Here is a 16916-nt window from a genome sequence, read left to right on the forward strand (position 1 = left end):
TATCAGACTTAGTGAGACTCCTTTTGGATACCATAACCCTACATTCATTGTTCCTTTTAGATATTTAAGTATTCTCTTAAAAACTTTAATATGAGATTCTTTTGGATTAGCTTGAAATCTTGCACACAACAAACATTATATGAGGTCTGCTAGTTGTTAAATACAATAATGATCCAATAATACCTCTGAATTTTGAATTTTCAACAGTTATACCCTTCTCATCTAAGTCAAGATTGCAACAGGTTGATATAGGTGTTGCAGGCTCCTTACAACCATCCATACCAAACTTTTTCAGCAACTCATTGCAATACTTAATTTGACTTATAAAGATACCATCATTCAATTGCTTAATTTATAATCCCAAGAAAAATGTAAGCTCTCCATCATGGACATCTCAAATTCACCTTGCATAGTCTTAGCAAATTCTTCACATAAAGAGAGATTAGTGGAACCAAAAATAATGTCATCCACATAATTTTGAACATACACTATATCTCTCTTAAATTTCTTCACAAAAAATGTGTTGTCTACTTTACCTCTAACATAATCATTTTCAATTAAAAATTTACTCAGTCTGTCATACCATGATCTTGGTGCTTGTTTTAAATCATAGAGTGCCTTTTTAAGTTTATATACATGATTTGGATACTTGTAATCAACAAAACCAGGTGGTTAGTCAACATAAACTTCTTCTTGAATAAAACCATTTAGAAAAGCACTTTTTACATCCATTTGGTACAACTTGAATTTCATTATTGAAGTATAGGCAAGTAATGGTCTTATAGCTTCTATCCTAGATACAGGGGCGAATGTCTCATCATAATCAATTCCCTCTTCTTGATTATACCCCTTAGCAACAAGTCTTGCTTTATTTCTTGTAATGATTCCAAATTCATCAAGCTTGTTCCTAAATACCCATTTAGTTCCAATTATAGGATGATCACTAGGTAATAGCACTAAATTCCAAACTTAATTCCTTGTGAACTGATTTAATTCCCCTTGCATAACCATTAGCCAATGTTCATCATGTAATGCTTCATCTATTATTTTGGGTTCAACTTGTGAAACAAAAGCCAGTGTATTACATATATATGTTCTTTATAGATCTTCTAGTAGTCACTCCTTTACCAATTTCTCCATTCTTTAGGCAATTGTTCACTTGTCTTTTCTACAGTTTCTTTTAATTCACTCTTTTTAGGCATCTCACTTTGTTCATTTTCTAAGAGTGGTTGATGAAGAAATTTAGTTAAATCTTCCATTTCAATTTTCTTTGCTTTCTATTGCTTTGTCTTTTCTGACGGAATTTTCTTTCAGAAATTTTCAACGTTATTTCCAATGAATTTTTTTTCGACGCCACTTTTTTGGACGGATTTAAACCCATCGGAAAAAACAAAATTCGTCGGAAATTTACCCTTTTCCGTCGGAAATTAGCATTTTTCTTGTAGTGAACACTATGATGCGGCGGAGGTTGCACCAGTGGTCGCCGTAGTTGGACGACCCCAAGGTGGTGAAGTTGTAGTAGCATGGCTTCTACATCACCCTTATTTAATATCATTAATGTTATCAAGGATGCCATCAGTGTTTGAGAGTGTTAAGAGTGTTGAGATGAGTGTGCGTCCGATGTAGAATAGGATACCTGATGTAGAATACTTCACTGATTTTATTTCCACGTCGGTCACTACTATAACCAATGTAGAATTGTTCATATTTACATCATTTTTTGGAAGAACCGATGTAAATATTCTTATATTTTTTACTTATTTATAAAATTGTCACCGCGTATTTTTTTACATTTTTTTCTAGGGAACCGATGTAAATATAGCGACATTGAATAGTATTTTTCTAGTGGTGCATCATTGTCCATTCCAAGTCCTCCAAAAGATTCATAACAATTCATATAAGCTACATCTTCCTTCTAATTATGGTGTCAGCCTTAGTTTTAATGCATGTGATCTTACTCCTTTTGTAAGGGAAACTGACATTGAAGATGAAGATGTTGGTCTAAGGCCAAATCATTCTCAAGAAGGAGGGGATAATGGAGGACCATTCTTATGGATACATGTAGGGCCCATCACTAGGTTTATGGCTAGGAGAGTGGAAGAGGATGGAGGAGAGACTACCTTAGCTAGAGTTATGCTTATGATGATCATTGAGTATTATTCCTCTCCTAGGCCTTTAACAGATTAGGGTTTATTTCTTTATTCTTGTATTTTCCATTTTACTCTTGTATTTTGGGATATCCTATATGATAGGTTTTTGTTTTATCTTTTTTAATAGCTAAGGTATTTATATTAAGGATTAAGTAATTAGGCCTAGATGTGTTTTTTTGGTGTTTATTGATGTTATTTTTAGGCTTGGTGAATCTTAGGCCCAAGAGGAGGGCACCTAGGTTGCATAATCTTATTATGTAGCTAGATGTAGCTTAGCCAAACCAAAGATTTCATCCTTAGCCACCAAGTGGACGTCATTTCTAGGGTTACATGTGCCTTGTATTTGTGATGCATTTCCTTCCCAATTAGCATGGAACTGCACACATTTCTAGACCTAGCCACCACCCTCATCATTGGCCCATGACCTCATACCCTAATCTATAAATACCCTAGGGTGTCATCCTTCATGTATTTACTTTGGATTATATTGATATTGAGAAAGCCTTCTACCTTAGTATCTTATCCTTATTCCCCTTGGTCTATTCGACCAACTTGTTTCTTATCTCCACCTTGAGTGGCTAAACCCTAGGAGTGGCTTTCATCAACCTTGGAGTGAGCCAAATCCTAGATCACTTCTCAAACCTTTTATTGAACACCTTACATTCATTATCATTTTCGGCCATGATCCTTGCTTAAGGCTAGAATCACTTGAAGAATCATGATCCTTAGGGTAAGGAAGTCTTCCATTGGTAATTCTCATCCATCAATGGAAAAAGGGTTCCATCAATATCACATAAAAAAAATTAGGTAGAAAGGTGTCACAAATCCTACAAAAAAACTTGTATTAAACAAGTGTTGTCTAAATAGATCCTACAACAACACTTGTTTAGAAGAAGTGTTGTCTATATAGACCATACAATAACAATTTTTTAGAATAAGTGTTGTTTAAAGGGACCCCACAACAACACTTCTTTAAAGTAGGTTCTATTTAATGGGACCCTATGACCAAGACTAGTTTATTACAAGTGTAGTCTAAAAAGGTCCTACACCAACACTTATTTAAAACTAGTATTAGTCTTCTGGTAACGCTTATTTAAAATAATAGTTGTTTAAAGGGATCCTGCAATAACACTATTTTATTACAAGCATCGTCTGAGTATAACCTATAATAGCACTATTAATATGTTGTTAAATGTAAACCTCTTTTAATTGCATAGGCATTAACAATACACAAAAGTGTTATTGAAAACTTTATTTAACTATATATTGTTCAAGGTTCTTTTAGTATAACAGTCACTACAAGAAAAATGATCTATACCTACACACAATTTTACCTACACACATAAGTTAATGTAAGTAAAAACTCAAAAATACTTTTACCTACGCATGTTTAATGTATGTAAATCACAAAAACATATACCTATAGTCACTTAATGTAGGTAAAATTTGAAAAATTATTAATAAATATTTTATTGATAGCCAATATTTTATTTAGTTACTAACAATTATTTAAGTAAGTTACTGAGTTTATTAATAATTATTGATTTATAAATATTAAACAATTATGGTGTAAAAAAATATTAAGTAATTATAAATTATTTATAACTACTTTAATCTATTTTATTTCAATTTGACTAGTCACGTGTTTTTTTTCTTAATTTTAGTTAGCGTAATTTGAAAAGAGAGATTTGCGTGGAAATTGAAATCGAAATAGGCACAGTATTAAGAGTGATATTCACTTGTACTTTACATAAGGGTTTTTTATCACTTCAAACATAAAAAATCTAAAGGTATGATTTCAAATTCTTCCTTTCTCTCTATTTCCTACGGTAACCACTAATATTCACAACTCATTAAGCAGCGGAGATCGAAATCAACATAACTTGCACTGGAGATCGAAATCAAAATAGCTCGCAGTGGAGAGAATGAAGATCACTTTTACTTTTCATAGGGTTGTTCATCGCTTCAAACTTAAACAATCTTAAGGTCTGATTTCATATTCTTCTTTTCATGCCTTTGTTTCACACATTATTTATTCAATCTAAAGGATTGGTTCCAAATTTGTAGATCTCGTAACACTTGTGTTCTTCTAATCTAGGTTTTCTTCTAGAATCCTTTATTTCATTGCGATTTGCTTTTTGAGTTGTTCTTTTGCTCAATCTTCTCTTATATTGAATTTTTGTTGCTTGATTGAGAGATAGTGAAAATGTTCTTCATTGGAAATGATATTTTGTGTGGTGTCTCTGTTCTGATTCTTTTTTTGTTAATATTATTTAGAAAGTCCTTTTAAAGCTTGAATTCAGAAGATAAAAGTAACCACAACTCTTAATAGCAATATTATTTTTTATAGTTTTGGACTTTTTTTTTTACATAATGTTGTAGATGTAATCTCTGTTCTGATGCCTTGGTGGTTGCAATTTAGGAACTTGGGAATTCTCATTACGGTTATATTCCCTTGTCTCTATTTTTCATCAACTTCGAGTTCCCTATGTAGCTGAGTTGTTCTGTTGTGTCGGAATTGGTGTCTCCGTGGTTGCAATTTAGGAACTTTGCATGCAAGTATTAGACGCGTTTTATATTTTCAAGACATTAATGCATTGCATTTTCATTTAATACTTTTTTAATAAGTTCGTAGCAGGATTTGAAGGAAGATATAACCTTAGTGATTACTCATATATCGCATAAATCTAAAGTTGGGAATTAGTTTTCTATAGTTGGTTTATGAAGGAAGATATAACCTTAGAAAATTTGTCATGATTTCAGAATGTGCATGGTGAAATACATGATTTAAAACTGAGAATATATAGAGCTTCAAGTGTTCAACCAACCCCAAAAAATATAGTTACTGTACTTGACAGCGACAAAAATATGAAAAACAGGTTGATTCCCACAAGAACATAAGAAGTTATTGTCATAATACAATAAGTTATGTATTTTAGTACAATTGATTGAATTTAGCTTTACTTTTTGCTTCTAGAGCTTAATGCTGTTTATTGAAATTTAAAGAGATACAGAAAATGAAAGCCAAAGGCAAGTATCGACAATGATAAATGCAGACTAAAGCTAATGAGAATCATATACTTTATAATTGCTTGACAGCCTTAAGGGCTGCAAGTAAGAGTTTCCATCAAGGCCTTTTCCATAATAGTTTGTCAAGATTTCTTTCATAGTAATGTCCCTGTAGACTGGAGGGTTTTCTTCTGATAGCAATTCCTTTATTGGACCGTAAATCTTCGATGTACATTCAGATATAGTAAAATTCATATATTAATTATCATAAAATAGCAACCCTGGGTGTAGCTATAGGATTCAAATAATAGAGTGATTTTAATTAGTAATCATTACGATTATTATTCTCTTTTTGCATACTAGCTATGTATTAATTATCATAAAACATGTCTCTGTTTGTGAAATTTTAATTAGTATTTTTTTTATTTTTTTAATCAAAATATTAGTTTACTTTTTATCATAGTCACTAATAAGAATAATTATATCATTATGAAATAACAATACCTACTACCATACTATGAGTCATGATCTAGATTAGATGACAATATAATTCTTGACTTAGAATATTAACTAAATTTTATAGATTATTATTAAATTTTCTCACCTTCTTCTTTGGCATTTTCTCTTAGCAGGAGATACCAATTGGTAGAGTTGAGATTTGTTGCTTGTGAGTGGGTAATTGTTCATCTGGATAGTAGCAAAATAACAAGATCAAGTTGAGGATTTGGATCCAATTGTGGTATGTATGTTCCATCCAAAAAAACTCCTAAAATTTTGGTTTGAAAAGTGCAAATGAAGATCTTGGATTTGTCATTATTAGTTAGTTAAATTGTCTTTTTATGTCACTTAAAAATAGTCACTTAAGAATAGTCACTTAAGAATAGTCACTTAAAAATAGTTAAATTTATGTATCCATTTATTTTTGCTTATTGGAGTTTTTTTTTTTTATTTGTCAGTTTGTTGTATCAAATGGATAAGAGTTGGATTTGTGAAGTCTCTCTAAATAAAGAGAAGTATATTAGAGGGGTTCTAAATTTTCTTGATTATGCTTTCGAAAGATCATCTAAGGATGGAAAAATTTTATGTCCTTGTACCAAATGTGTAAATTTCAAGTGGCACTCTCGAGTGAATGTCTACGAACACATAATCAATCATGGGTTTCTAAAAGGATATATTAATTGGATCTTTCATGGAGAACAAGTTGGCTTTTCTAATTTTGTGAGTACATCTCAAGTAGAAGGGGAGTTTGATCATGACATGGATACATTGATTCATGATGCTTTTGCTATGTATACAAATAATAATAGTGATGATACATGTATAAATGATGAGGATAGGGATTCTGGAGCATTTTTTAATGAACACAATGTTCAACAATCTGATGATAGAAACAATCCAGATAAGTTCAATCAATTTTTAAAGGAGGCTTATTATACATTCCACTGTCATTTAATTTCTTTGATTCATTCATATTTTTCTTGGATGTGAAAAAATGGGATGAACTTATTATACAAGCAGTTTCAATTTTTATAATAGATATATATTATCCAAATCTTAAGTTTTCAATGAATATAATGTGTTTTTGTGTAGGATGAACTAAAGAAGCATATGATAGAGGCAGAAACCTCAGAAAACCCACATGCCACAATAGGTTCTACAAATTGGAAGAATGACATATTCTCAAAAGTGAAAGGGCCTGAAAAAAGAGGACGTGTACGTTGTCTTGGTAAGCTTCCACGACGTGTAAATTCAAATGTTTCATCTGAAAACTCCAATGCAGAAAATAGAATACAAAAGTTAGAAAAGTTGTTGGGAAATATTGTTGTGGTCTTTCAAAGAAAATTTTCAGAAGATCCAGAAATCAATAATGTTTTACATGCTGTAGCTCAAGAGGTATGAATGCTTACAAGAAATATAATTATTACATGACATTGTATAAATGAATAACTTTTTTTTTCTTCATTTAGATACCTGATATTGCAAATACTAAAGATTTATGTTAGATCTTGATGACGGTGGAGACTTGATGAAGGTACATATCATTTTTCATTTGTCTTATTTCTCAATAACGTATATTCAATGATGTTTAGGAATTACAATTATGATTTTTTTTGGGAGATTAAAAATATATTGTTATTTTTAGAATTATGATTGAAATTTGTTGCAAATTTATGTTTATAATGTTTTTTATTTTATGTGATTGACATACTTAATTTTGTGAAAATTGATTTCTAGTAATAGTCATATTGATGTGATTGTTTGAGTTTGGGAATAAGATTTTAAAAAACAATATCCAATTATAGTTGTGGCAAATTCTCAAGATGATATTTTACATTCGACGATGCTTGAATGGCATACATATATGATAATATGTGTAGGATCACTATCTAATATTTTATATTGATATAGTAAATTTTATCACTGTCTTAGATGAAGAAAAATAACACCTTGGTAAACTTGTATTCTCCCTTCCCTCCCTAACTAATTTTTCTTGTGGAGATTGGAAAATGATTGTTGAAAATTTTTAGATTGTATTGTTGTAAAAATATTTTTATTTGAATTTTCATACTTTAATTTAATATTTACTTGTTGAATTTGCAGGTACAAAATTATACACTAATCGGACACTGTTGGACTTCTTGTTGAAACTTTGAAGCATAGAAAATACTTCTATGACTAAAGACCTTTGTGGCAATAAGGATAGGAAATTTATTTGGTGCTTTTGTGGTTTTGAATTCAATAAAATAAAAGAAAATATTTTAGTATAGAGATAATATTTCTTTTAGAGCAAACTATGAGCTCATTATCGCTATCCAATATATCTGAATGTTTGAAGAATTATAAAGCTACATCCATGAATATATAAATAGAATATTACACATATAATTGAATATTGCAAACAAAGTCATGGTTAAGTGCTTATATATTTTTGTCCATGCAAAGTTTGATATAGTACATTTTACAATTGTTTCTAATAATATATCTATAAATTTAATTATATTAAATTTTGTTAAAAATCAAATTTATTAATAATTAATATTGAAAAATTATAAGTAATATTAAAAATAATTAAATTAGTTAAATAATAGTAAATGATAAATAGAGATTGTAGGTATAAAATAATCTTTTAAAATAATAAACAAATTACTTACAGCTAGGAATTGTAAGTACATATCAACAACTTTTACCTACAGGCAATGAACCAAATACAATAAATCAAAATTAAGGCTATAGTGACAGCTAAAAATTCTATAGAGACAAACAATAGTTGTTGTTATAGGACTCTTATAATGGACAGATAAAATATCTGTGGGTCAATGTATAAATGAGTTATACCAACAATTTTTTTACTTTTAGTGACAGTTTTTGTCCATCTCTATAAGTCAAGTTTTTTGTAGTGAGTTGTATAAATATATTTCATTCTAAAGGAAGAAATTATGACCATAAACAACTAAAAGCCAAAAGGATTTTGGGGAAAAACTTTTAAACGATTTTGAATATTAAGTTTAATTTTATAAAGGTCATCACACCATTTACTTTAACACAAATGTTATTAACATTATTAATATTCTAGTATCGGGTACTGCCATCACAGAACCACCATGATACAATAACATATATATTCTCATAACTTATTCAAAAACATTATAACATGTATATCCTTATAACAATATTAATGGTTAACACATATCCTTGATTGCAAGTGATTGGCGCACTTGGCACATAGCTTCCAAGGGATATTTTTTTGACATAACAGCTTCTTTTCCTTCGGTCATATCAATTTCTTTATTGGTGTTTCTCCACTCAAAACATTGAATTAATAAGGCTAGAGTTAAATTCATTGAGCGTTGAGCCATGTTTTCTCCAGGACAAGCCCTTCTTCCTAACCCAAATGTAAGTAGTTTGTTTGCTTCACCTTCTTTCTCAAACCTCTCTGGCTTAAAGTGTGTAGGGTCATTCCACAACATGGGATCTCTATGAATAGCCCATGCATTCACTAACAAAATTGTGTTTTGTGGTACATCATATTCTCCTATGGTGCAATCTTCTGAAGACAAATGGGGTAATAATAATGGACCAGCAGGATATAACCGAAGTGTCTCATATATAATACATTGGATATAGGAGAGTTTTGAAATATCATGTTCATCAACTAGGCGATTTTTTTCAATACAAGTGTCTAATTCCTTTTTTGCCTTTTCCAATATTTCTGGATGATTTAATAAATTAGACATGGCCCATTCTAAAGTTAAGGTTGATGTGTCTGTTCCAGCAAATATGATACTCTGTAAAATCATGAAATGAAATATCAATCAATTAAAATAATATGTTAAGTAATTCTTTCTTTAAACTTAATTACTAAATTTTTTACTTTTCTAGAATTTGAATTTTTTTAGTTTCTCAATAAAAGCGTATTAACGATCTGTCTTGCAAATAAGTAAATTTATATTTGAAAAATAAAATCTAAGACACTTGTAGCTTTCATAAACTTCGATGGTATTTAAAAATTTCAGATGCACTAGTTCCCTTTCTGTCTTTTCTTTTCTAGTTAAGATTTGGTTTCCACAGTTTCTTTGGACCACAATGACCAAGATATTATTAGTTTGTTCATATCTATCAAGTTTTAATATTCCCGTTGAATTATTACATGATATGTGTTTTAAATATAAATAATATTTAATAACACTTAATTAAGTGTTATATAAAGACTATTCAAAGAGTGATATAATATGACTTAATTTCTCGGCAATAATGATGACTTCCATTCTTATCTTCTTTTCCCATATACTATTTTGTTTTATACATTAATTCTAGCTACGACTTAATTAAACTCAATAGTTAAAGGAAGTGGTCTCTTATAATACAGTGAATCAAAGTTCAAATATTCACTAATAGAAGTGATTATATGTTTACTATTCGATCGGGACTCATTGAATTTAAAAAGGATACGTGATGAAAAGGCAAAAATAAAGCAAGATTATAATTACCAGAGCAAGTCCTTTAATGATTTGATCCGTGTAGTATTCAGGTTGTGATCGTTGTTGAGTTAGGAGATAGTCTATCATAGTATTAGCAATGCGTTTCCCATTACGATGCTCGTCAATGAGCCCTTGGAAGAACGCATCACTTCTCTTACTAACACTCTTCAGCTTCTTCTCCAAACCATCCAAATCAAACAACCTCACCAAAGGCAGAAAGTCTCCAGGGTTGCTCGGGCCCATTAATGACAACAAATCATGAATCATCTCTCTAAACTCTTTTGCTTCCTTCACGTTACTCATCTCACAGTCCTCACCATAGTACCTCTTCCTCGACACCATCCTCAACACGGTGTTGAACATCATTTCCGAAAACATGGATTTTAGTTCCACTTTGGCGAAACCATTGCGTGAGCGCTGAGCTAGCTTTTTAACGACCCTCATGGCCTCGTCCCTTCGGATATCTGCGAAGGAGTTTAAACGTTGCGTTGAGAGAACCTCGAGCGCTATGATGCGGCGGAGGTTGCGCCAGTGGTCGCCGTAGTTGGACGACGCCATGGTGGTGAAGTTGTACTGGATGTACTTGCCGGCGATAAATTGGGGTCGGTTCGCGAAGACGATGTCGTTTTTGGTGAAGCATTCTTGCGCCGCTTGGTGTGACGAAACGACGACAACTAGACGGGAGCCAAAGCGGAGAGAGAAGACATGGCCATATTTTTGTGACATGGCATGGAATGTGCGGTGGAAAGGCTTGTGGAGTTGGTGGAGGTTTCCGATGAAGGGAATAGAAGGTGGCCCTGGAGGGAGGTTTTTGTATCTTCTGGTTTGGATGAGGAACTTGAGAGAGAGGAGAAGAACCATACATGCGAGGGTGAAATAAATGGGAGTCATACTGTTACTGCCCAACTCGCTAGAGTGTTTTAGACCAAGACAGTTGGTTGATTCTATTTTCTAACACCAAAAGCTTACGATTTTATAGAGGCAAGTAGCAGGCATGCAAACATGCTTGTTACTACATTCCCTCACGTTAATTCAGGTGTTTTGGGTTGCCTTTGAGCTCATGCAAGTAACTGAATTTATTGAACGAATTTGGTAACTATAAAATAGCACGAGTATTCTGAAGTTCATGTATTCACTTATCACGTCATTTTTTATTTTTATTTTTTGTGATCGAAAAAAATTACAATAGAGTTAACCACCATCTTTTAATGTTACTTAATTATCATGTTAATAGTAAATTAAATGATAATAAATAAACAACTAAATTATTCAATGCCATTTAATTAAATGTTAATATGAAAACTAAGGGGGTGTATTAGTTTAGGATTTCGTAGGATTTTAAAAGACTTTTTTTGAGTAAAAAAGTCCATTGATATTCAATCAAGATTTTATGTCACTTAAAAACAATCTAGTGGTATTCAATCTGGATTTTCAAGATTTTTTAAAGAGTCCATTAAAATTCATTGGTATTCATTTGAGATTTTTTACAACTTAAAAACAATCCATTGGTATTCAAAAATATAAGAATTTTAAAGGAGTATTGTGAGAGAGATTTTGAAGAACTTTCGAGTGTTATCTATAAGGATTTTTTATTTTTTATAATATTGTTTTTATTATAATAGCAATTTATTATTACTTGTGAATTTTTATTATGTTTATTTTTATAATATTATTTGAAACTATTTTAGATTATTAATATACTATATTTGTACTAATTCTTTCATTTATTTTAAATTATTATACTAGTCTACTATTAGATTTTAGTTTGTTATATTTCATTCATTTTGTTTATATTCATTATCAGTGTTTATTTTATTTACTCTAAATTTTATTGAAAATTATAATATATAATTATTTTCTTATAAATATTAGTCAACGTTTTTGATATTTATAATAACATTATTTTATTTTATTGTACGTTATTTTTTAGATAACAACTATTATGATGGAAAATTTTAGTTTTAGAATTATGTTAATTTTAATTTGAAATTAACTTTTGAAACTCATTTTAATTTCTAATTTGAATTTTTTAAAACTTATTTTAGTTTGAGTTTTCAGACGTGCATCTATATATATAAATTAAAAGACATGTATTGTACAAGAGTACTTTTAAGTTTCAACAATAGTATTTTTAGCTTATTTTCTTCAATGGTAGCGTGTTAGGAATTTTTCTCAATCTCTCATATCTTTTAATTTACCTTTTTTTTACATATTGAATTTCAATATTTCTAAAAAATATATATTTATCAAAAATTAATTATATCCTTAAATTAAAATATAAAAATATTATAAATTTAAAATATAATTTAGATAGTCAAAAGAATGTATTTATCAGGCTTAATTACACTTTTTTCCAATATAACATAATTGTACCACTTTGGTGCCACAAGTTTAATTGAAAAAATTAGGACCCAAGTATTTTAATTATGTAATTTGTTCCCAATTTTTTTTTTTAAAGTAACAGTTTATATTGCAAAAAGCCAAGTTTGCAAATCACCCGGATAGAGATATCACATAAACAATAAAACCAAAATGATAACTAACGAAAGGTCTAATAAAATGAATACAAAATAAAATCTAATGCATGAAAATCAACTAACATAAAATGAAATCCTAACTATACTCCCGATGTCACATTCACTAGTAGAAAAAAGACTTTTAAAATTGATTATTTTTACTTTTAAAATTAATTGCTTAACCAATTTTAAATGAGTAAAACTTAAAAGTTAGACTTTTAAAATCAATTATTAATAATTGATCTTAAAGGTCTTCACTTTTAAGATCGATTATAAAATAATCAAATATAAAAGTCAAAGCTTTCAAAATTTAAATAAGCGTCGGAAAAGGAGACACTATATCTAAAGAAAATAGCGTTGGCTTTTTCGACACTAAACTTAATTTAAGCTAGTGTCAGAAAAGCCAACGCTATTCTTTATATATAGTGTTGATTTTTTCAATACTAATTTAAATTAAGTTAGTATAAGAAAAATGACGCTATATTTAAATAATAGCTTCAACTTTTTCGAAACTAAACTCAAATTAAATTTAGTATCAAAAATGTTGATACTACATCTTAGAATAACGTCGACATTTTTGATAGTATTTACATAACTATTAGTCGACACTTATTTTATCTTGTAGTGGCAATAATGATTCGATTCACAAAAATTTGTTAAAGAAAATTAATACAACTAGTAACAATTCATAAAACATTTATAATAAAATGAGAACTAAAAGTAACATATCCGTATTTAGTTTTAGTTAACTTAGTCAAACACTAAGTTACTAGTCAATATAAAATATATGTTAAAAAATAAATAGACTAACACATACAATTAAATCACTTATCAGAGAAAACACAAATATACATCGCATATATATAAAATTCCTAATTTTTTCAATTAAGTACCTAATTTTTTCAATTAAGTACCTAATTTATCTATATGTAAGCAACCTAATTAATTATAACGCACCTAATTAAGTTATGAATTTCTCTCACGTTTTTCTTTTACTCTAAAAATTAAATTGTATATGAATAGATTTTCAATATAAGTATTTAATATATAAAATTCAGTAATATAGAAACAAGAAAAAGATCAATAGAAATAAAAAAGAAAAAAGTTTCATTAATTGAAGCAAAAACATATTGTTCTCATCGAAATATATACTTTCTTCATGTTAAAACCAGAATTTGCAACTATTTAAATCGCATATATTTGAGTCTTTTAGATATAACATAAAGGCATACATGCATATGGGTGCTACAAAAATGGAAATCTAGCTTGGACGAATGCATTGAACAATTGTGGAGCCTTTAGAAAAGTGACTCAAATGTCAAGAAACGACGCTTGAATTAAGTATGCATTCAAAATTTAAGTATGCTTAATTTCACTATTAATAATATTAAATATTATATCGGCAGGAAATTTTTAGAACTCCTCTTCAAAGGCAGAAGAAGAATTGTGGGGCTTTCATTTCATCAACCGCAATATCAATCAATGATTTTTTTTTAATTTATTAATTGTAATATCCGTACCGCGAAGCCGAGCTTGAGCTCGACATTAAAGCGTAGATTGACATTGGATATAAGCCGCATGACATCGGCCAAGACAAGGGCCCACTATCTGAACAGGTCACAACCGATCTCAGGTCCAAGGCCCAGATAAACCCTAATTCACATTAAAGTACGTGCATTACTGTCGCCACCGGCCCGAACGGGCCTCGGCGGTCGCGAAGACGGTCGAGCTCGCTTTTATTTTAGTTTTGAAAATGTATTGGATTATTAGAACGACTTGTTCTCAAACTGAGACCTTGTCGATCTTATCCAATTTATTTATTAAAAGTCTCACCAATCCATATTAATCCCAAGCGGGACCCTCCATGGATTAGTGGTTTTCGCAAAAGGAGGGTTCGTGGAGTCGCCAACAAATGTTTTACTCAAAACATTGGAAAAAGGGATAAGGCAATCGATTCAAAAATCGACTTCGGCCATTACAACCAGAGTCGGGTAAGGGAGTCGGTTACGCGTGGGGAAGGTGTTAGCACCCCACAGCGCCCCTTTCGGGTTCCCTATGACAGATTATTTCTAAAATAATAGTGCAAAATTACTAAATTACCCCTATTTATTCTAAGCAATTATAAATTAACTATCTACATGATGACAGTTTAAATATGCACACAGAAAGCAGTAAAAGGAAGGACTTTAAGAAGAAACCTTTGAAGCGTGCTTTTATATATTTCGTAAAACTGGGAAGCTTTTTGGCGTTCCCTCGCTCTACAAGCCCGCTCGCTCCCTCCTATAAAGTTTTAACTATGGAAATCCAGAGGATTTCCCTTCGACTAGGTTCGAATCTCCAAGCTAAGTGCTCGGAATTCCAGAACTTCGTCGGATCGACTCCCAGAGAGATTTCTAGGGCAGAACACTGCTCAAAAACCCCAGAATACTCAAGGAGGGAGTCAAAACTCAGTGTGAAAGTGTGGAATGACGTCCAATTGACGTCATATTTATAGGGAATAGGCGCAATACGGTCTACAGAAGCAATACGGCCGTATTGAAATTTTTGAACTTCAATACGGTCGTATTGAAGTTCAATACGGCCGTATTGAAATTCAGAAATTTCAATGCGCCCGTATTGAGTTCACTGCGGCTGTATTGAAGCTTCAATACGGCCGTATTGATTTCAGTACGGCCGTATTGAAGTTTCAGAAACTTCAATACGCCGTATTGAGTTCACTGCGGCCGTGTTGAAGCTTCAATACGGCCGTATTAAGTTTAGTACGGCCGTATTGGGCTTCATTCCCTCCACTTCCTTATTTTAAGCTACTCTAAGACCTCTAAATCTACAGATAGCCATCCTATGGTCTTCTAGGAGTCCTTCTGGCTGACTTTCCTTCGATCTTTGAGGGTCTTCGAGTTTTATTTCCGACCCGGACAATTTTAGGGATCTACAGCTGCCCCCCCTTTACTTAGTCGGACGGCCTTTTGGTGTACCGGCTGACAAGTAAAGGAGTTGACCCAATTGTCCGGGTGATGCGCCGACCTTCTGACTTGTAGCGTCTTCCGGTGGAAAATTGTCGAGTAGCCTCTCCAGGTTTTGCTTTGCTTGCTGCTCAAGCTGGAAGCTGTGAGTACCGCCTCTCCAGGCTTAGCTTCACTCTTTGTTCGAGCCGGAAGCTAAGTACCCTTGTGACAACGGTAGTAGTGTGAGTTTCGCCTCTCCAGGCTTAGTCTCGCTCTTTGTTCGAGCCGGAAACTAAGCACCTTTGCGACGACGGTGAGCAGTGTGAGTTTCGCCTCTCCAGGCTTTGCTTTGCTTGCTGCCCAAGCTGGAAGCTGTGAGTACCGCCTCTCCAGGCTTAGCTTCACTCTTTGTTCGAGCCGGAAGCTAAGTACCCTTGTGACAACGGTAGCAGTGTGAGTTTCGCCTCTCCAGGCTTAGTCTCGCTCTTTGTTCGAGCCGGAAACTAAGCACCTTTGCGACGACGGTGAGCAGTGTGAGTTTCGCCTCTCCAGGCTTAGTCTCGCTCTTTGTTCGAGCCGGAAACTAAGCACCTTTGTGACGACGGTGAGCAGTGTGAGTTTCGCCTCTCCAGGCTTTGCTTTGCTTGCTGCCCAAGCTGGAAGCTGTGAGTACCGCCTCTCCAGGCTTAGCTTCACTCTTTGTTCGAGCCGGAAGCTAAGTACCCTTGTGACAACGGTAAGCAGTGAGTACCTCCTTTCCAGAGATAGCTTCGCTCATTGCTCGAGCCGGAAGCTGCATACCTCCGTGTTTGTGACGACGGGGTAGCGTGAATATCTCCTTTTCAGGGATAGCTTCGCTCATTGCTCGAGCCGGAAGCTGCATACCTCCGTGTTTGTGACGACGGGGTAGCGTGAATATCTCCTTTTCAGGGATTTGTGATGATTTTGTCTCCACAGTCCACGATGCTGCTTCGACGGTTGATTTTTGATACTCATAGGTTTTTGTGTCCCAACTTTCCATTGCGTAGTTGGTGCCCACTGGGGAATTTCTGATTCCTTAGGGATGCAGACACAAAGATGCTCTTTCTGATGTGAGCGGTGCCTTATGATTGGCTGACGTCCTTTCGACGTTGGTGGAGTATCCCGGTTATCCTTGTTCGGGTGTCTCTTTTGGTTTTCTGATTTTGTTGCCTCTGTGCAGGCTGTTATCCACTGGGGGATTTTGTCGTTGATTTTGATTAGCCTCTTCTGTTAGGCATATCACCTTGATGTTCAACGATTGGCTGAGAGCCAGATTCCACTTGGGGAATGATTATT

The 16916-nt window shown here is 32.5% G+C and overlaps 1 protein-coding gene and 1 long non-coding RNA gene across 3 annotated transcripts; one reads left to right on the forward strand and one right to left on the reverse strand.

Moving 5' to 3' along the window:
• Positions 1-4000: 4000 nt before the first annotated feature.
• On the forward strand, positions 4001-8060 carry LOC109809652 (uncharacterized). Of its 2 annotated transcripts, XR_014428473.1 has the most exons (5): positions 4001-4136; positions 5792-5898; positions 6750-7052; positions 7127-7191; positions 7761-8035. It is a non-coding gene; the product is annotated as an uncharacterized LOC109809652 (long non-coding RNA). The 2 variants fall into 2 exon arrangements; XR_014428471.1 differs by lacking the exons at positions 4001-4136; positions 5792-5898 and having other exon boundaries at positions 6683-7052; positions 7761-8060.
• A 631-nt stretch (positions 8061-8691) lies between these two features.
• On the reverse strand, positions 8692-11203 carry LOC109806902 (cytochrome P450 81E8). Its single transcript, XM_020369433.2, has 2 exons — positions 10148-11203; positions 8692-9445 (listed from the first exon to the last, which is right to left on the reverse strand). Exons 1-2 carry the CDS (start codon positions 11027-11029, stop codon positions 8840-8842), a joined length of 1488 nt encoding a protein of 495 aa, XP_020225022.2. The 5' UTR covers positions 11030-11203; the 3' UTR covers positions 8692-8839.
• Positions 11204-16916: the final 5713 nt, after the last annotated feature.

Source organism: Cajanus cajan, chromosome 1 (assembly GCF_000230855.2).
Source record: "Cajanus cajan strain Asha chromosome 1, NIPB_CcT2T_4, whole genome shotgun sequence".
NCBI classification, from domain to species: Eukaryota; Viridiplantae; Streptophyta; class Magnoliopsida; order Fabales; family Fabaceae; genus Cajanus; species Cajanus cajan.